At 38.1% G+C, this 21,541-nt stretch overlaps 1 protein-coding gene across 1 annotated transcript in view; it reads right to left on the bottom strand.

Annotated features, from left to right (window-relative positions):
- The window catches only part of LOC120538295 (oxysterol-binding protein-related protein 9-like), a 75,363-nt gene that overhangs the window by 621 nt on the left and 53,201 nt on the right, over window positions 1–21,541 (bottom strand). The window contains exons 5-9 of the mRNA XM_039767758.1: window positions 7,232–7,327; window positions 5,567–5,614; window positions 4,664–4,693; window positions 4,529–4,579; window positions 5–85 (exon numbers count right to left, since the gene is read on the bottom strand). Of these exons, the coding sequence (XP_039623692.1) occupies window positions 5–85; window positions 4,529–4,579; window positions 4,664–4,693; window positions 5,567–5,614; window positions 7,232–7,327 (306 nt within the window). The remainder of the gene's footprint in view (window positions 1–4; window positions 86–4,528; window positions 4,580–4,663; window positions 4,694–5,566; window positions 5,615–7,231; window positions 7,328–21,541) is intronic.

Here is a 21,541-nt window from a genome sequence, read left to right as displayed (position 1 = left end):
AGACAACAGAGGAGAGACTAAGTTTAGATAAGAATATTAAACTTACTAGAAGTCCATTCTCGTGCTTCTGTTCTTTACTTTGATCCTTAAAATATTTGAAAAGAAAAGATTTTAAGTTAAAATCTAGACTCATTAGGATGGGAAATTCAAGTTTTCTTCTTTATTTGTAAAAATTTGGCTGTAGTATCTAATTCTGAAACGTCACAAAACCAAAATCTGAGCAGGATTTATTTTAGCATGTTTTTGCCAACTCTGTTCAAAAGTCATGGAATGATCTGGAGATCCTCCAAAATGAAAAAGGGTTTAGCAGCATTATGTAACCTGTACCCTTTTTAAACCAAGCTCATTGTACTTGAGAAGTAAAAGCACACAAAAAAAAAATAAGTTCACAAACAAATTTTTTTACAACAAGAATGTAAATCCAACTTTGAAACCCCCAAGAAGAAAAATGTGTCTACGCAGAGGTGATTTCTTGGAATTCCACACCAAAAAACAAAAGCATGAATTCTGTGGAAGAGAAACTCCACTCCATAAACATACACAAGAGGAAAAATTACTGACACCCGAGTACAGCTAAGAGGAGAATGACTGCAGCCAAAGGGTAAACACAAATTAGAAGATGCTATAATGAAATGCTTTATAGAATAGTGACTTTAGGATTTATGAGTTAAACAGCCAAGTCCTACGCTCTTAAAAGGAAATTTACTTCACCATTTTGAACTAGGAAGTGCAAGTGAGACCCAGATCTTCAAAAAACTCAAAGGTGACAAAGACGACCCTGCAGAGTTTTTTTCAGCTTAAGTATAAACCTCATATACAAAAAGGGAAGTGAATATTAAAAAAATAAATAAAATACTGTTCGGATTGATAAAACGTGGTGCAAAAATCTGGAACTACAGTATAAAAAAAGACTCTGATGACTTTAAACAAAAACCAAAAACACAGCATCTGCACAAGATAATACAACAAATCAGCTACCCACGAAGACCAAAGGGCCTCTTCTTTTTTGTAAAATGTTTATTCCTCCCAAATAATTCAAATCATGGGTTCAAGCTAAAACTTAAAAAAGGCAATCATAATCTTGATTAACTTATAAGATCTTCCAATCAAAATTATACAAAAATATTTAAAGCATAATGAAACACAAAGCATGCACAGCAAGTGCCTATTCCAGGAGGTACTGGACAAAAGAGAGTCAACAACCCTCAATATGGTGCCAGTCCATGACGAGGCTCATTCGTGCACACGCCTATTTGGAAACGCCAACAACAACAATGCAGACACTGGACAAATGTGCAGAGTCCTCACAGACAGTGACCAGGTGTGGAATTCTAATCCAGGACATCCAATCTGTTAAAACAGCAGCCCTAACCACTGTGCCACTCTAGTCAGCACGTTCCATATTCTGTACATTACAAAATCAACAAGGACATGAACTGCAAGATCCCCCAACCCCAGTTCAGAAGAGACCACAAAGCTTGCATATTTCCTTAAAAGATTAACTGTTCCAAAGTTATACTTTACCCAAACTCCAATTTTTATTTTGAGAAGCTACTATGACAGGGACAATCTGCCCTTCCTTCAGCCTTGTTATTTTTAGTATTCTGTAAACAAGGTCTCAGGTTCAAAATCATGTACCTCAAAGTCAGCCATGAGTGTAATTATGAACAATTCATGGTGCACCTTTCAAGTCAAGTGGCATAGTGACGTGTGGCCATTCTAATAAAAGTAGGTACACGTTTGATGTAATTATTTGGTTTGATAATAAGTCAGATAACATTTATTAAAAAGGTGAAGTGCCTTGTTTGGAGAGCATACTGACTCACAGTTAGAAACTAAAACACAAAACCTTTTACTTTTAACTGGTTATATGCAATCAGTTTTGTGATAAACTTATCTTGCACTTGACAATTGCACTGTTAGGTACCCAAGACCACAGCTTCTCTCCCCTCAGTCTAAAGAGAGAAATAGCAAAGGGCAGCATGTTCGCAAACAGAATTTAAGAGCCAGAGAGTGCAAACTCAATAGTGATATCACAGTATGGCTGTCCCAAAGTAGAAACACTGGCACATCTTAGAGAGGTCATCTAAAAGAAGGTTTGCTTTCCCGACAGCTACATTCTTCATCCCAAACAGGTTTTGTACATCCTTTTCCGCAATATCTAATACATCCACCAGTGCATAATCAGCCATGCAATAAAGTAAAATTTCAAGTGATGGTAAACTAAATCTAAATTAGACTTTGAACACAATACAACTAAACACAGACTGCACATTAGAGGAAGAACTGCAGATTTCAGCAAGACTAGGGATAGAGATAGAGATCTTACTAATTTAGGTACAAGCAGCATTAAGGAAAAATACACATAAATTCTGTTAAAGCATCATCTGCAGATGATCACAGCTACAGTAGGAAAAATTCAGGGGCACTGGGGGCAGCAGTGCAGCCCTTCAGCCCTATGGATGTATAATTTTCTAGTAGCCTCCTCCTTGCGTCTGCATGTATTTTCAACAGCTGCTCTAGTATTCTCCCATATCCCATATGTATTTTTAGGACAATTAAAAACAACACAATTTGGTCATAATGACTATGGGTGTGTTCATTGAGGAGTGGCATATGACAAACTAGTGTCACTACCCAGGGATCACTGCTTCTTTGTTCATAATGTTGCTGGGATAGGCTGTACCACTTCCACATTTTCCATTAGTGAATCACGAATTAATAAAATGATAACTGAACGAAGGGTCCAAACTCCAAAGGAAAACAGAACACCAAGGAATAATGGTGTGAAAGAGCTAATAGTGAACCAAGAGAAAGTTTTCTTGCCTGGCAATAAACACATCCAAAGCAGGCAGACCTACAACCTAAACAGTTGCTTAGTTTATACAATGCATCATAATGTTGGATCGATAGTAAAATTTTGACTTTGGTTCTGATACCAGCTTTCAGACCTCAGTACTGGTACCAAAACGGTTTCAAAGCAGATAACTGATAACTCCAAAATCCTCATCTTACTCGAATCACCCTGACATAAAACACAATTACTTGCCTCCCTGGTTCACCATCACCCTGCACTACAAACGCTACCCTGATGGAGCTGTGAAGTCTCACTCAAGCATAACCAATAAAGGATGGGTTCCCCGTTAATCTCCTGATTGTACCTAAACATTAAGTTTGGACTGGGTCCACCATGAAGTTTCGATAACATCAAGTGTGTACTTTTGTTTCATGAAATCTACGGAAACGAGTCAAGGGAAAGGGAATGGGGGGGTGGTGGTGTTTTAAGGGGAAAGCTAATGTTTACTTCTGGTACTAAAATCCAATTTTATAATTTAGGTTTTTCTGTACTTTTCCAGTACCTGTATACCATGTAACCCTATCTACTAATGCAGTAACCCTAGTTTCCAAAACTAAATCAATTTTCTGCGGATGTCTTTCATCTTTAAAAGTAACTTAATAATCACTTAAAAAAAAAAAAAATGCTTCAAAACTGGCAAAAATACCTTCTAAAACACTACATATAAACATACATCATACATTCAACAAACAGCACATCCATTCACTTGCCACCTCTCCCAGTTAACACTGGGTATAAGGCAAGTACTAACCCTTGACATATCAGTCCACCACATGGGGCACTGGGCACATATCTGCACTCATTCACACAAAGAAGGTTTAAAGGGTATGGGAAGAAAACCAAAGCATTAGGACAGAAGAAACAATGCAATCATGAACAGTGAACTGCAGTGGCCTTAAGCAGGCAGAAGAGCTAAACAACATGCTACCATACAGTTTGCTCCTGCACTCCTAATTTATTTAACCCCAGTGTAAAGTTTTTTTTCTCCACCTTTTCCACTAGTTAGCATCAGCGTAAAAATGGTTGGTGTTCTCCACAGTGGAATCTGATACTTTAATTTGCAAGAAAAGGCAGTTACCGAGAGCCTTGACTTGACCCATCTCCTTGAGAACAATGCTTTGTTTTTGCCAAATGTAGGCCTGATTAGTTCCCCAAGGCAATACCTGAAGAACTGGGCCACAGAAATTAAAGGTTTTAAGCTTCTTGCAGTCAATGGGGATGACCTGATCCTTCCCATTTAAATTTTACCTACTCTGGTGAAATGTATACTCAAAACTAGCAACTCACACCCTGATACACAGAATTGACATCTTCTCAGATTTCAGTAAAAACTTCGATGGTGTTAACGTGAGCATCCGTGCTCACGTTTTGCCATTCGCGTTTATCCCGAGATATGAGAGGGAGAAAACTGAAATGATTTAGGAGTCAGGTGAAAGACTACGGCAGCTTGAACAGCTTGTTTACAGAAGGAGAGAACAGCTGCAGTCTTTACCGCTCGTATTCATTCATTCAAGCATGAAGTGTATCTAATGTAAACCACTAAATCATCAGATTTATCTGGAGACAAAAAAAAAGAAAAACACCCTCTAAGCTGCTGGCATAAAAACTTTATAAAGGATATATTAAATGACTTAAAAAGGAACATGTGGTACTGATAAAGTAATCGATTACCTTGGCAATCTGCAGCAGCACAATACAATGTTTGATTGACTCGACCATGCTCTGAAAAACAAAGCAAATCATATTAAAAAGAAAATCACTTATGCTGAAAAGCCCACCAGTGCTACAAGGTGTTGAGATACTTACACTTGTAGTCTCTTTTAAGTTTTCAATTTTCTGAAAAAAAAAGGGGGAACAAATTACACATGCAGTAAGCTTACTAGCGCACAACTCAAATTCTACATCCGTCTGGCCACTGTGATCAGCTGGGAATTGCCTAAAGCTCAGCTTGCCAGCCGGTGACATCTTTGCACAAGCTTATAGGATTTGCCAAAGCATGTGGCACGGCTGGAATCAAATGCTTAAAAAATACAAACAAAAATGTCATCTGACATCAATCTGTTACTAAGGCTTCTATGTTGTCCTGAAGACTAATACCACAGCAGACTAGCAGAGCGCTCCTGCAGATGCAATTCTATTCTTTCAGCCTAGGTGTTACACCGGTAAGTGTTAGGTGTGGTCAGAACAATAAACAGACAGGCACTATTTTTCCACAGAAATTTGTAAGGATTTCCTCACATAAGTAACTTAAAAAAGGGGAAAAACAAACAAAGAAACTTTAAACAATGTAGAAGCACTGCAAGAAAACAAATGACAAAAATACATACAAAGCTGACAAGCCACTGTTTAAACACAAACAACAAAAATGCAGTCGAGTCTAATCCACTCTACAATTCATCTTCTGATCAGCTAATAACTATATCTGAAAAGGCATAAGGTAACATTTAGCATGTGTGACAATATAATGTGCCAGCCATTAACAAAAAAAAAACATGACTTTTTTTATAACGTCAGTATAGCCGGTAAAACTTTGTGTGTGCCCAACCAACGTCTTCCCCAGCTGTTAAGAGACCTCATACTACTTTTCAGGACTCAAAACATTTCATCCACTAAGGAGGCCCATAACTGACACACCAACATGCTACTTGTTTGCAGACAAGGTAATCGATCTGCAGTCAGCAACAATCATTGCAGTGTGTGGAGACTCACCCGCCTCTGTTCATCATCTTTGCAGCTTCTGATTTTTTCATCAAATATCTACAGAGGAGAGTAATAAAAATGGTCAGTGGTAGTGAAGGTGCTTATTATTACACTCAAGGAGACTCACAGCAATGCCCAAGTAGAAAGAAAACATTGCATACATATAAAATTAATTATATTTTGTTCACAAAGATGCAAAGACTGGGTTTGGGGTACATGGGAAATGTTTATTTATCTCTATCGATGAAGATTCTGAAGAGACAGCAAATGAAGCTTTATCTAGCATATACAGATTGAGCTTGTAATGACACATGGACAAATCTTCTTCAAGCTAGAGAGTAGGCCAAGCATAGTATCAAATGGTCACTCTCAGTGCTGCCCTTCTGTTTTAGTAATATTCCTTGACTTCTAAACTGTCAGATTAAGCAGGCCCACAATCATTTCCAGATCACTTTACGAAAGCATCTTCATTAGAACCAGATCTCTGTGCAAACTCAGTGTAAATCATTACTAGTGGATCTTGTACTAAACTAAAAATAGTCCAAATGTAAAGTGTTGAGAAAGAAAAACAGCCCTCGATGGTTATTGACTACACAAAAACCAAGCAAGTGAAAGGACACAAAGTACTTTTTACATCAGAACAAAAAGAACAACTTCTCTCCCTTAGGCAGAGGCAAGGAAGTTCAGAGTCTGGAAAGCCATAATGGTTATATATTTCAATTGCACTCTGCCTCTCCCTTTAAAACGCACAACCCCAACACCATCCATCCATCTGGAAATGCAGCATTTATACTAGTGTTTTAGTCAATCAGTTTGAGATTGTGTCGAAATGTAAATCATATCTCAGGTTTACATTAAAAGTCCTAAGACTCATTACCTAAGCCTACCTAACAAAAAATATTTTTGTGAATGTAACTGCAGCACTGCTACTTGATGTAAATGTCATTAAGTTGGGTAAAATGAAAGACCACCTGCTGATTATTTACCTTAATTAATTAACCTAATACAGTGGAGCACTTGAAAACACTGCTGAAAACACATTACTTTAACATGGCTTTCTCAAAACTTCATTTAAGTTTAATCCTGGTCCTCTGCATATTCAATTAATTATCACTACTATTCGTGGTGGCTTCAAAATCCATACTAAGCACTACTTTCTCTTCTGTTCCTTTTCTGGTTTTCTGTGGGTAGCGACCTGCACCACCACCACCACCTGATCAAAGCACCGTGATGTCCCTTCATTGATGGATTGAAAGGACAGAAGTCCACATGACCGTCATCATCAAATTCTTCCATGAGAACCCTGAATACAATGAGGACTCATTGAGGTCATTTATGTTAGGTAGAACACCTAGAGGGGGCTGGGTGGTCTCGTGGCCTGGAACCCCTGCAGATTTTAATTTTTTGTTCCAGCCGTCTGGAGTTTTTTTTTTGTTTTGTTTTGTTTTTTCTGTCCTCCCTGGCCATCGGACCTTACTTTTATTCTATATTAATTAGTGTTCCCTAATTTTAATGATTTATTTTGTCTTTTTCTCTTTCTTCGTCATGTAAAGCACTTTGAGCCACATTGTTTGTATGAAAATGTGCTATAGAAAATACAATATGTTGTTCTTCTTCTTCTTCTGTACACCATCAGCCTAATACCAATGTTCCCTTCCCACATCAGGAGCGTACTTTTAATTGGTCAATCAGTATCTGCAGATAAGCATCTGCTTCTGCAAGCTTCTTGTCAAAGTCTTGAACGCTGGGAACCAATCCTGTCTCCGCCTCCTAGGAAAACAAAAAGAATGCTGACATCAGGGCTTTGTTACAGGATGGTGTCATTATTTTTATATACATAACTAGAAACACTATCAGTAAATTACGACTCAGAGTGCAGTAAACAATCCACAGCAAACCACACCCATGATCCTCACTTCTCCCAGAGGGCCACTTACATGTCTCAGTAGCCATTTCAAAAATACTGTCCCAGCTAAAGATAAAACTAAACAAGAAACAAGCAATCATAGAGCACTGCTGATCTCTAATTAATTGATAGAAACAAGCACAAACTGTGAAATGCATCCAATTTCAGAAATGCTACCACCACCAGTAGCAAACAAAATGTATTTCAAATAATGTGAACTCTAGTTTGGGGATCTAGACCATTAGGTTATCACAGAAATTGAAGTAAAAGTAGCTATCAAGAGAACATACAGGAACCGAAAAGCGGGAGCCAGTAACCAGCCACTCAAATCTCCCTTTTCAGTCTCAACACAAAAACAGTTTTGCAGCGGCATCTTTACTAGGAAGGACACAAAGGTAAATTCTAGTGGTGGGGTTTCCCAGTCAACCACAAGTTTCTGCTCTTAGTTCAGATTATCTGAGACACAAAACACACAGCTGTTTATTCACACACCAGCCGATGGAAATTGGGTGTAACAATGCAACACAGTTCTCCAGAAGGGGACAGCCTCAGTATTTTTGGACAAGCTGCTGAAGGGGTGCAGATATTAGCCAGTGTACAATCTGGAAAGTGACACAGGAAGCAACAGAGCGCTAGAATAGGTGGATAAAATAAGCACATCAAAAGGCAAATAATAAAAATAAATAAAAAAAGTTGTTAAAAACCTGAAAAATTTCAGCTTGGACATCAAACACATACATATAGACTTAATGTAAAATTAGATGAAAAAATAAACAACTCGCTAAAAGTGAGCACTTATCCGATGAGGCATCTCATCCCTAACAGCCTTACAATGTTTTACTTGGCTACACACCTTTCTTTGTTGTACAATTTTTAAACACATTCGGAATTTAATAAAAAAAATTTAGCTGGCTAAACTGGCTTGTAAAGAATATTTATCTCATTATTTGTACACATACTTCAGCTTTCAACCTGCCATGATATCAATGGCTAAAAACTGCAGACAGTAAAATGTAAGATAAAGTTTTTGGTGGATCCTGACAGTAGAGCTCTCGGAAGAAAATGACACTAATAAACTTTGAAATTAAATAATACATTTTAAAAAAAAAAAAAAAACCTGTACTTACACTTTCAGTTCCTTTTATATAATGGGAACGCATGACAAATTACTATAATATCAGATCACTTTCATACAGAATCTATGTCAGAACACAAGAACAACAACATAACTAGTACACAATATAGTTTGAGGAGTTAAAAAAATAAATAAATAGATCAAACACTACGTGAGGCTTCAATCTCACTAAATTATACAAAACCAGTATGATTGTAAATAATGTGCAACAATTTTTTTTTCTCCGCAGTGAGGCACGATGTTCTCTAGAACGGACGGAATACAACATCAAAGTTTACTGACCATTTCAAAGTGCCACCAACAAAGCATGATTTTTATCCTTTATTTTCCGAGAGCATAATGGGTAGTGCTATAAGAGAAAGATGGACTTCAGAGGAGGAGGTGGTGTAATTTCAGAAAAGCCATGAAACACAAAGGATTAAGAGTAAAAGCTAGAAAGACAGATGTTATGGTGTGTAGTAAAGGAAGTAATGAAAGAATAAGAGGAGCCCACAAAAAAAAAAAAAAGTTAAAACAAGTGAACCACTTCAAATACCTGGGCTTAGGGTTTGAGGCAAATGGTGTGAAAGTTACAGCAGGATGAGATCAAGAACCGACAAGAAAACTTAAGTGTCAGCTGTGTAAGACAGTATAGTCCGATGTGTTCCTGCACAAGTGTGAACCTTGGCCATCAGAAAGATTTTGAAGAGCTGCTGGTCAGAACTGCATATGGCGACAGTGCTCCTGGGGGCCGCTTTACGAGAAAGAAAAGCAAATGAGCAAGTCCAAAAGGTGGCTTGAGCATGTTGTATGCAGTAAAGAGAAGGGCCTATTGGGAAAAGCCTGGCCGGTATTGGTGAATGGAAGATCATCAAGAGGAGGGCAGAGGCTTAGACAGAGAGACTGGGAAAGCGAGAGATATGAAAGTCCTGGATCTGATAGCAAAGGATTCTGCAGACAGGGATACATGGCAATGACAATCAAATGGCCAACCCCTAATGGGACGTTTTAAGCAAAACAAAGATAACACTTCAGAGCACCTGAACACCTCAAATGACGTGCTTTTAGTGTTAGCACTTTTAAATTCTCCATGCATGTCATCTAATTTCATACAGCGACACAAGACAATATGGTGGGGTAGGCCCTGATGTCAAATAAAGTACTTCTGTTACATACAAACACTTCAACCCTAAATGTTTTTTGTTGCTGAGGCTGCAACATTTCAATGCAGTCTACAAATTTCTCTTCACAGTGGAATTTTCTGCATGAGACAAGACACAATTGATTAAAAAAACCTCACAAACCTGAAGCTACCACTGCAGAACACATACAAGGGAATTTAATGGATAGTTTTACTTTCTCCTTTTTTGCAATGATTAATTTTTTAAAACCATATTAATAGCAAGATATGCCTAATTATTAAAATATGGATTTATTAGCCAAAAAGTGATGTAATGAGAATGTGGAACATAAAACCATCCAAAGCCTCAAAATATGTGATAAATTAAAAGAAAGCCTTTAAGGAACCTGGATATATTAAAGCTTTCACTCATAACACTGGAAACATGAACCTATCTAAACATTCTATCAAATAAATCTTCCCTGCGATACTACATCTACTACAGAATTATTTAAACTCTGAAGAAGACATGTATATACTGTAACATTGACAAAACAACTGCTAAAGCTCCAGATATATAAAGTACAAAAACGCGGCTAAATTAAAAAGTGAAAAAAAAAAAGTGAATCACCCACAGGTCACAAGCACATCCATTCGGTTTCTGCGTATTCCTCTTTAGTACAAGGTCGCTAGAGGCAGGAGTCCTTCCCTGTACTGTGAAGATTTTTAAGAGCCCTGAACTGCGCTCGTTCATTCTATACCTAAATGGCATATTAAATGACACAAAAACAAGACAATCTACAAAGTAGTAAGCCCCGGTCAGACTATGCATTTTAAGAGCACGGCTGTGTGTTAATCTTTGATAGACATCACAGCAACTAAAAGATGAAGGAGACTAATACAGCTTTTAAATTGATTATGTGCTTATTGTTTCCTATGGTATCAAGACAGAGTTCTGTTTGTAAGATTAAAAAAAAATGGCTTCAGATTTAAAGGATCCATCAAATATTGTTTATTTTCATCTTAATAGTGGCCAGTACATGTCATAAAATGACAATGTCTTAATGAAACCTTTAAAAATGATATATTTGAAAAATACACACACACACAGATATTTTTAAATACAGGGTGGTGCAGGAAAACACGAAATTTTGAAACTAGGTGCTGGCGACCCTGGGGCATTGGCAGTTGTTTGGGACCGATGTGACCTTGCCATTAGTTATAATGGAGCAGTGGAGTGGTGGGCATTGAGCGAGCATTCGCTGTGAAAGCCTTTTATAAGAATGGTGATAGGGTGACTGCTGCACAAAGGCAATTTCGGCGTCATTACCAGTTAGGACGTTATAATTGTGTCCCCTCTGCTTATGCGAAAAACAACATGGGTGCGTAATTTCAAAGTAATGGGTTCAGCCTTAAAAAAAGAAGTACCCAGGTGTTGCCACTTCGCATACTGTCCAACAATCGACAGCAGCTATTCGACGATTGTTTGGAAGGCGCATCATTTCACGCAATGGTGGAATTCCATGGTCTCCAAGATACCCAGATCTTACTGTTTGTGATTTTTTTTTTTCTTTGGGGACATCTTAAAAGCCAAGTGTACCGCACACATCCTGCAACCATTGCTGAACTAAAAAGAAGGATTGAAGAGGAAATCTCTGCCATTCCTCTTAACATGTTATGTCTAGCAATGCAGAATTTCCACAAGAGGGTGTCAGAATGTGTACGGAGAAATGAACAACAACTTCATGATATTTTCTTCAAAACATAAAATGAATATTGAATGAATACTGATTATCATCATTAATTGCATATCCTGTACAATACATTTCATCATTAAATATAGTTTGTAATGTGTTTATCTGTGCACTGAACGTCAACTGAAAATTTCGCCACTCTGTATATAGGCTAAGTATAATGTCAATAATAAAAATTGAAGTAAAAAACATACCCAATCCAGAAATTATTACTCAAAGCACTCCACAAAATGTGGATAAAATGAAGACAAAAAAAAAAGATTTAGTAAAATAAGTTGCACACACCATATTCATACTTTTGTGATTAAGTGCAATTCAATCTATTAAATCTTTTCTGAATGACTAATCAGACTGTGAGTTTCGCATCATCGTGTTTGCTACAATACCCAAGATTCATTTGGACCAGGAAGTACCAAATGAAATGAAAACACCACCACCACCTCTGCAAGATGCACTGAATGTTTATTTCAGGGGCGCATTGAAACCACGATAAGTACAGTACATTGTTCATAAGCGATGTTACCCGATGACACACACATACTTTTTAATGTCAGAGAGAGGCATGAAATATATAAAGACTTTCCACAGCTTGGGTACACAGTGAGACTGTGACATTCATATCCGTACTTCAAATACACCTGAATGTGCATTACAGTTTGAGTACTGCCAAGTTAACTGAAAAAAAAAAATGTGCAAAGTTCTAGTCATTTATATAGAAGCTAAATGTTGCTATATAAAATACTTCAGGTATCTTTTTCAGATAGCTGTCAAGTAATTGCAAGTCACTTTCAAACACAGACATTTTATATTACTGTCATGTAAGAAATGGTTAATCTGCCCAATCACGTGTTTCAGGGAGCTGCTGTGGAAGTGGTGGCTCTCTGAACAGCTGGCCAGAGCTTAGATCTCCAATATTAAGCTACGGCTGACATGATGACCTCAAGGTCTGCTTTACACTTTGTGCGTTGGAGAATTGTGTATTCTTTGCAAGCGTTATGATTAAAAGAGAAGCACTTGCTTCTCATTATGTGTCATACTCTGCCTCTCACACACAATAGGCCTCTGAAAATTTTGTATACAAAAGAGCAACAACCGCTGCCCAAAAAGGCTTTTAATGATGTCAACGCCAGTCCAGTCATACATTATCAAACACGCTTAATCCAATTCAAGGAAGGTTTCAGGAGCACTGCCAGGTTTTACAAGTTCCACAAATTGAACAATTGAATCCACTATTGTACTGCGATGATTATGGACTGCTTTAAAATTATTTTACAAGATGAGGCAGTATAAAGAGATCGACAAAAAATGCCGTGCTCAGGTATTAAACAAAGCTGACAGAAGATTTTCAAATTTTTTTTTATTTTTTTTTTTTTATCATATTCTAATTTAAGATGCGAATGAGTACACAACTGATTGGGTCACGTTTGCATGATCTGCCCTTTATCTGCATTACCCTTTTGCTAGGTACTCCATTTTTCCCTCCCATGTTCTAAAGATATGCATGTCCTATAAATTAGTAGTGGAAATTGATTTATATCTTGAATCTCCTAAGGCACTTAACAGCATCATTTTAAAACACATTGGAAAGTCAATATTAGAGACTCTTAAAATCAAAAACTTCCCCAATTGTTCTTCAGTTTCTCAAATAAAATTGTCATCAATTGCTAGTGCAGGAAAAAAAGGCCCTAGAGTTTCCTATGACCATTTAAATAAACCAGTTAATATTAGTAGTCCCGCAAAATATATCTGGTTTGCTGGAAAGCAACACAATTATACAGCACACTTGCTATTCTTGTGTCATAAAGCAAAGCTAAACTGTCCATTTAAACATACTACACATTTCAACATTCAATATACATTTTACATTTTAAAACAGGTGTAAATTATTTGTGAATACACATCAATGAGTTTTCAATGAGATATGTAATGAGTAGTAATTTTTTTGGGGAATGTAGAATTCAGAAAAGCGTTATTGGTATTTCTGATTGCATAAAAAGAACATAATATAGGTAAACAATACTTTCAAATACTTAAACAGAACTAGCCAGGAAACTAATAATGGTGCCAACTGCCCTAAACACAGAATATTTTCTTCAGCTGAGCTGATTAAGATACTTGCTTGTGCGATTCTCACTACAACTAATTGTAGGTGCTAAGGGGAAATCCCATGTCAGTTTGAATACGTTTATAGGGTTATATGGTTATTATTGTCACATGTACAGAGTGCAGTGAAGCCTTTGATATTGTATTTGTTCACGAGTGTTTTCTGTTGTTTCTGTTTGATTCATTTCAGCACACAATCTTTTTGTTCATTTAACAAAACAAAATATATTTGTTTCCTTTTTTGGCTATTCATTGAGTTTTTGACAGTTTCAAGTATCCATATATAAAATGTTTAATGATTACAATGAAAACACAATTTCATAAAGAGCAAAAAAACATATATACAAAATGGAAGAAAAAAAATCATATTCCAGAGATCTGGAAATAATAACACGCAGCTAAACTATGAAACACAACATCAATAACAAATCCATCAATTATTCAAACTACAAAACTATGGATTTTTGTAATATGGGTAATAATCTAACTAAGCAAAACTAGAATATTGGGGATCTGAAGATCCTGATTTTTTTACTACCTGGGAAATCATCTTGTCCACTACATGATGTCCTATTGTTAACGTCTACAGTAAGTTGTTGAAGTTATATTTTCAGTTATTATTTATCACATATAAATTCATTAATGATTTGTAATGGTATTCATAAAGCTATGTATTGTTGTTGCTGCCCTTTGATATATTTTTCTTAGATCAGATGCACGGCCATTGGAGTTTATCAACTAAGCAATTCACTACATATTGTATTCCAAGTGTAAATAGTATCTGACAAGTAAAATTCAGTCTGTTTTTATTTAATTACTTTGTTTTTCACTAAACAGCATTCTTGTTTAGGAACTAATACACACAAAAATAAACTTCAGTTGCTCTGGACAGATATAAATATAATTTTACCAATACCTATAAACATAACTGCAATTATTAAAATATAAAAAATGGCAACTTTTTGCAAATCTTCAGATTAAGGTTATTTTGTTTTTCATTCCACATCTTAACGTTTACACTCCTTTTTAAAAATGCTATTTTTCTAGATATTACTTGTATTATTTTTAAGTGGTCTTGATTCTGGGCCCGAGTAGCTCACATTCAAGGACACTGATATTTAGTCAGGTAATTAATTGATTTACTAGACGTATTGTCCTAACAAGGCCATGTTTTATATAGCGCAGTGTTTGGTACCATCACTAGCCTCGCAGCTCCAGTTTAATCCTACCGCGTACACTGTGAGGTTTGCACGACCACTCCGTGTGTCCCCAGGCTTTATGGTCGCATCTCACACAGTCGGGATGGTTTGGTGAGTTGGTGACTCGAAACTGGAACGCATGAGTAACCACACCATGTGACTGACTGACCGAACTGCATTAAGTAGGTTAGAACTCGTCTGAGAAACTCCTGCATTTTACTATTCACATTTCAAAGAGCATTTTAGCGCTGCTCTGTGTATTGTACTTAATGCCTTGATTACCCGGCCTTTTCCAATGCCAGCTGCACATCTGAATTCATCCCTGGGGCAAACGGGGTGGACAAAGTCAAGGTGTTCAGAGTCCGTATATAGGTATTTATAGATAAATCTACATACAAAAAACAGCCTACTCATTTTTAAAAGTCTTCGTGCAATCTTTCAGTTTGAAAACGCATACAATTAAACATTACCCACAACCCAGTAATACGCATTTCTACTTCAGTTAGTGCCTGTCCGCGTAAGCCGCTTCCAAGCCGGCGGTATGAACCGTGCCCAAGGCTCCACTGCTGCTACAAGCACAAACATGAAAAACACCCAAGCATAAGCCGGTGCGGCTTCTCCCTCATACGCGCTCCGCCTCTCAATGTCTCCCCATTCATCACAAACGCATGCTACTCACAGGCCGCAAAGCCCTTCGCGACATGTTTCGCCTTGTCCAACATCACAGACCTGACGAAACTTTTGCTTTCCGCTTCCTCAGCTTGTCGGGCGACAAACGGAAAACAAACTCCCTCCCCAAAAGAAATAAGAACAAAAACACAGAATGGCGAGGGTCTTGTGCGCTCACACACACCACCGTGTTTCATTTGTCAAGGAGCCACGACGTAAGCAGTTACCACATTCCGATTGGCCACAGCGTTGAAGGCCACGCCCGTCACTTAAATCTCCACCGCGGCATGCCAAGTTTCGCTTTAGAGTCTGATCAACTGATGCTGCACGTCAGGCCAGGGTATAAAATATATCAATCAATCAATCAATCAACATTTATTTATATAGCACATATTCATACAAAAAAAATGTAGCTCAAAGTGCTTTACAAAATGAATAGAAAAATAGAAGACACAATAAAAAATAAACATAAGTCAACATTAATTAACATAGAATAAGAGTAAGGTCCGATGGCCAGGGTGGACAGAAAAAACAAAAACAACTCCAAAAGCTGGAGAAAAAAATAAAATCTGTAGGGGTTCCAGACCAAGAGACCGCCCAGTCCCCTTTATATATAAATAAATTTGTGGCCACCAAATACTTAAAAGGTGGGATATACCAAGGCCTTTGAAACCTGTTTTCAGAAACAACCTGCACTTCCTCTTTAAACTCTTGATGCCAACTTGGCTTGACCCTTGCGATCTCATTCCTGCCCCGACAAACGACAGTGCATCCTCTTGGTGTGGCACTTATCCGGTAAGGCGTAGCAAGACACCACAGCATGATAACCGATGATCAGGATGATTCTGATACAGGCTCATAAATACTATTCGTAGGTATTTTCCAACTGCACTAAGTTCCTTGTAACATTTTCAATCATATTTTGTGAAATAGAACACAAGCGGGATCCGTTACAAATAGAATGCCGTCAAATGCTTATGAGGGGACCTTTCCAAGTTCTTGGTTGTATATGAACAATATATAATGATAGATATACGAAAGGCACTACATAAGATACAGATTGATAGTTATTAAAAAGCACTACATAAAAACACAGACAGACAGCTTGAATGAGCTTTATTTGTCCCCAGGGGGAAACCTGGCTTTTTACGGAGGTTCAATCCACTATATAATAAAACACTAATGTTTATGTGTGCCCACTCCCGCACAGCAATCTAATTGGTCATTTTGGCTTTGGTGACGTGATCAAAAGAGGAAGTGCCAGTGTTAGACACATGAGGAGGAGGAGGGACATAGGAGGGACACAGAGAGTCACCTTCATGGATGGGATGTATAAAACCAGACAGACAGGAGAGGAGAAAGACACCTCAAAAATAATGAGAGTCTTAGAAGCTGACTTTACAATATCAATCTCGACAGGAGTGCCGGTTAGCCGAGATTCAGGCACACATGGATACCAGAGAAAGATGCTTAAGATACACATTGTGCAAGAGATCTGAAATATTTTAACACTAGACATTAAGCCCGTTACAATAACGGGCGCTAGAACAGTAGTGCATAAACAGTAGTAGGGACAGTCTAGATCAAATGGCAAGGGACCTTGACCTCATTCTGTTTGTTGTCTTCATTTTTTTTGTTAAAAAGATTTTTGCAAGAAGCCTAAACTAAAATAATAATAAAAATAAAAGAGAAACTTATAACACAATACAGTTAGTATAATTAATATTGCCTTAGTGTAAAACTTTGTAACAATCTGCAATACACAGTATCTGAAGAAGATATTTAGGAAAAAGTTTTTATTTTTTTACCTCATGAAATTTTTCCAATAAAACTTAATTATAGACATCATTTCTTGTAGTATGGGGATTGGTGGCAGTACTGGCATATCAGCCACTATAAATATTAAAAAAAAAAAAAGTCACACCATTCCACTGCTCATCATAGGGCAGTTGTGGCAAACCGCTATCAGCGTATACTCCCTACCTATTACCTGCATGGCTAGTAAGTAAATAGATGACTAGAAAGAAAGAAAATATCTGACTTGGAAGTTACATTCCCAGTGAGACATCATGCAGGCATATTGCTATCGGTATCAAGGAGCCCCAGCTGCATTTGCTGACACACTTCTGCTGAATGATTCATTGGCTGAAGGTTCTCAGTGTTAGTGTGTCACAGAGATGATGGGCAGCACTGTTCATAATGATACAGTTCAGTTTTCATTTCCTCCTTCGCTATGAGCTCCAGAGGATCCAGAGGATGTCCTACAACTGAGGTTGCCCTTCTAATTAGCCTGTTGATTCGGTGGGCATCTCTTCAAGTGAGGTTACACTTCAGCACAGCTCACCACGGCATAGAAAAATCACCCTGGCCATCAAAGACTCATAAAATACAGTATGTGAAGGATGTCACTACTCTTATTAACAGAACAGTCTCCTAAGATAGAAAAAAATAAATCATCTATGGTTAAGAATCTTTGGTGTGGCAAAAGTCAATTAGCAGTTCCTTAGTTTTGCTGATGTTATGTTTGCAGACAATTCTTTTTGCAGCAAAAATTAAAGTTCCCCACCTGACTTCTATATGCTGTAGTGGCTACTTTCACACCTACGTCTTTATATATGAAACACAAATAAAGATAACCATCAACACAAAAAAAAAATCCATCAATCCACCTATTTTCCAGACTTGCTGATCCTGAGCAGGGTCACAAGAAACCGGGAACCTGAAGCCTGTTCCAGCAAACAGTGGGCTCACGACAAAAATGATTCCTAGACAGGGTGTCAAGTCCATATTAAGGTGAAATCACGCACACACAGGGCACCTTTAGCAATGTAATTAACCGAACCTGCAAGTCTTTGCACTGTGAAATGATAAATAAAAATCCTTTGAAACAGTGACACAAGAAAATACAGATCGGACCTCATGGGATAGCGTAACAGGAGATGCAGAACTTGTGGGAAGCTGAATGGTTCAGCCTAATCCAATGTTCAGTACTGGGAGAGCTTTACTTTAAATTAAAAAAAAAAAAACTTTCAAGTCAAACCACGCTGCATCACATTTTTATACACCAATGTCCCAAGCGATCTACACTTCAACATGAAGGCCTTGATCCTGAAACCTCATGTCTCCTGAAAACAGACCTCCAGGTATCAGACTGTTACTGCAGGCTACCTGGGGATTAACTGGCAGAGATGTGAATTGCACAGTCAAGATCGCTACATTTGTACACTTGAGCATGGTGCCTGGTCTGCCTGGGTATTTAATATTCAAATGTAAATCTCTTTATAAAGTTTGCCAAACTGTAAACTGTACTGGACCCATCTTTCAGGAGGAATGCTGCTCAAATATGAATGGATATTTCCCTCTTTCTTTATAGTGTAGTCTTTGAAAACACAGAAGGTTAGAGCTATTAGTAGTTCAAGGGCTTTGTCATATAAAAACACTAATGCAGGTAAAGCCCCCCCACCATCTTACCTGAGAGGAAACACTTCCTCTGCATTCAAAACATATTTCCTCTCTGGCGCACCTTTCATTTTTTCCACAGCAGTACAGTCCACCTGATAAAACAGCAACAGACTCTGCCTAATCATTAGTGAGGAGCAAACCACCACTGAATTGGTTTCTGCTGGAGTTTGTTGAAAATGTTTAAATGTTTAGGAATTTTGGTGAACTTAGCGAAATGCATTGAAGTCAATGGGGAAGGAGACGCTGAACTAGTCTTATGTGCGTTACAAAGATGCAGTGGTCTTTGAAGTGTCCACAAGGGCTAGGGGAACATCTGCCAATTCGGTTGGGCCAATTATTGTGACCAAAAATGTGACCCGAGTTGTGAGGCAGCAGTGCTAACCACTGCACCACTGTGCCTCCCTGAGATAAAATAATATTAGAGTCCTTTATCTCTCTCTCTTTCTGCATCTCCCAAGTGCCTATCACTACCCACAGGGCCTGTGATGCAAGGGATCAGTGTTAAACACTCAGGGCGTCTGTCTCTGCCACTACCCGATCTGTGCTACATAGCGAAAAGCAGAACATGCCTAATCCAGCAGCGAGGACACAACTTACAATGAATCTACGCAGAAGTATTTTCATAATATTCTTATGGAAAGCTAAAGTACCCCTCAAATGAAAATACCACAAGTTTTTAATGTATGCAGGGTGCAAATCTGGCTGGAGTTGTGAAATTACACACGTGTTTATATGCCGTAAATTGTTCTCGCATGTGAAAAGCAGGTCAGTCAGCATTATACTGGGGAAGGTGGAATACATTTATGGTGCACAAGTAGGAAGGTTCCGTGCATGTGTGACACAAATTATGAAGCTGGCGCATATCGGGTAGGAACATCCCCATCCAACATGGCTGCTACAGCTTTGTGATGTCACATTCTTGCAAAGCATCATGGGGTGCTAGGAAAAAAAAAAAAAAAAACAAAAACCTATTTGTCTAAGCTGGCTGCATGGTAATTATTCAGGGTTACCGGTAAACCAAACAACTTCACTGTGAAAAACACTTTGGTGAATTTTGCCAATCAAAACTTAAGTTGCAGCCTCAGGGCTCTCAAGAAAGGGCAAACAACAAGAGACATGTTTTTATACAATTTATAAAGTACATTTTATACACAAGGTTACTTCCTAAAAATACCTACAGAGTTTTAAAACAAAGTCTTTGCGAAAGATGAAGCAAAAATGAATCTGCAGCAGTGCAGAGTAAAGCGCGGAGAAAATGAGGAACAACCGAAGAAACAAAATCCACTGCACTGTCTTTAAAACACATCATATTAGGCATATGCAGCATGGCTGCCACTCTAACTGCCTTGCTTGTCTTTACTAACACTGCAACTCTTGATCGCAGCAGCAGGATGGCTTTGGAGGTTAACAGAATGGAACTTCTGTTCAGATACAACCAGATGCCACAAACTTATTAGGTGGGGTTAAGTAAGCTGAACCAGTACCCAGCTAACAAGAACTTCGTCATAACCAAGAAATGGAAAAGGTGTGTGCATTTCTGGGTACTGTATACCGTTTTACCTCTCCTGAAACACCGGGGATGAAATAAAGTGGTATTATTTCAAAACAATGGTAGCACTGCTCCCTCACAACAAAGAGACTGGAGTTCAAGTCCTAGGTGCTCCCTGCATGGAGTCTGCATGTTCTTCCTGTGTTCTCCGGGGTGTATTTCCTCCCACATCCAAAGACATGCAGGTTCGGTGGACTGGTGAAGCAAAATTGTCCCCTGATGTGTGCGCTTGTGTGTTCACTCTGTGCAGGTTTCATTCTTAACCTTGCGCTCGATACTTGCTAGAATATGCTCCAGTGTCTCCATGAGCCTCTTTTGGATAGACAGGTTTAGAATGGATGGATGAATGAATGCATATATACTCAAATATAAAATAATACATCTTGGTACAGTACATATGACTTGTATTCAAAATTTTCATTTCAAATCCAAATTTCTTAGGCATACAACTAGTACAAATGGGGGTGAGGGGGACGGGGGGCTGCCTTTGCTTTTCACTTTAGTACTAGGGTGTTGTACCGTGTTAGCCATTGTGAATGTAGTGAGAAGTCAAGCAAAATGACCCCTTTTATTGGCTAACTAAAAAGATTACAATATGCAAGCTTTCCAGGCAACATGTAATAATGTAATGATTACATCTTGCCTGAAGAAGGGGCCTGAGAATCATTACATTACTATGTGTTGCCTCGAAAGCTTGCATATTGTAATCTTTTTAGTTAGCCAATAAAAGGGGTCATTTTGCTTGACTGCTCACTTTTTACTTTACAAACAGCTGCGACGTAACATGTCTCTTTCTTTCCAAGTACAGTAATCCCAAAGAGAGAAGAGTCAAGATACTGCTGGTTAATGACACAGCTCTAGGACCTCTCATGGTAATCATGTAAGCACAACTCACTAGACCATGCAACACTAGGACATGTCCATCAGTCGTGTCCAATGTTATGGTGCTCTTCAAAGCCGGCAGTCAAGCAAGGTTACAAATCGAATACCACTTAAACTGGGAGGGCAGCTTTTCTTGAAAACATTCATTATAAAAACTCATAAAACTAGGAGAGGATGTTCTCCAGCTATCCCTCTTTCACTCTCCTCGTCCTCTACTCAACTTCAT

Source organism: Polypterus senegalus, chromosome 10 (assembly GCF_016835505.1).
Source record: "Polypterus senegalus isolate Bchr_013 chromosome 10, ASM1683550v1, whole genome shotgun sequence".
In the NCBI taxonomy this organism is placed as follows: domain Eukaryota; kingdom Metazoa; phylum Chordata; class Cladistia; order Polypteriformes; family Polypteridae; genus Polypterus; species Polypterus senegalus.
Note: the sequence above shows the minus strand (reverse complement) of the source record. Positions and strands in the feature narration are given on the sequence as shown.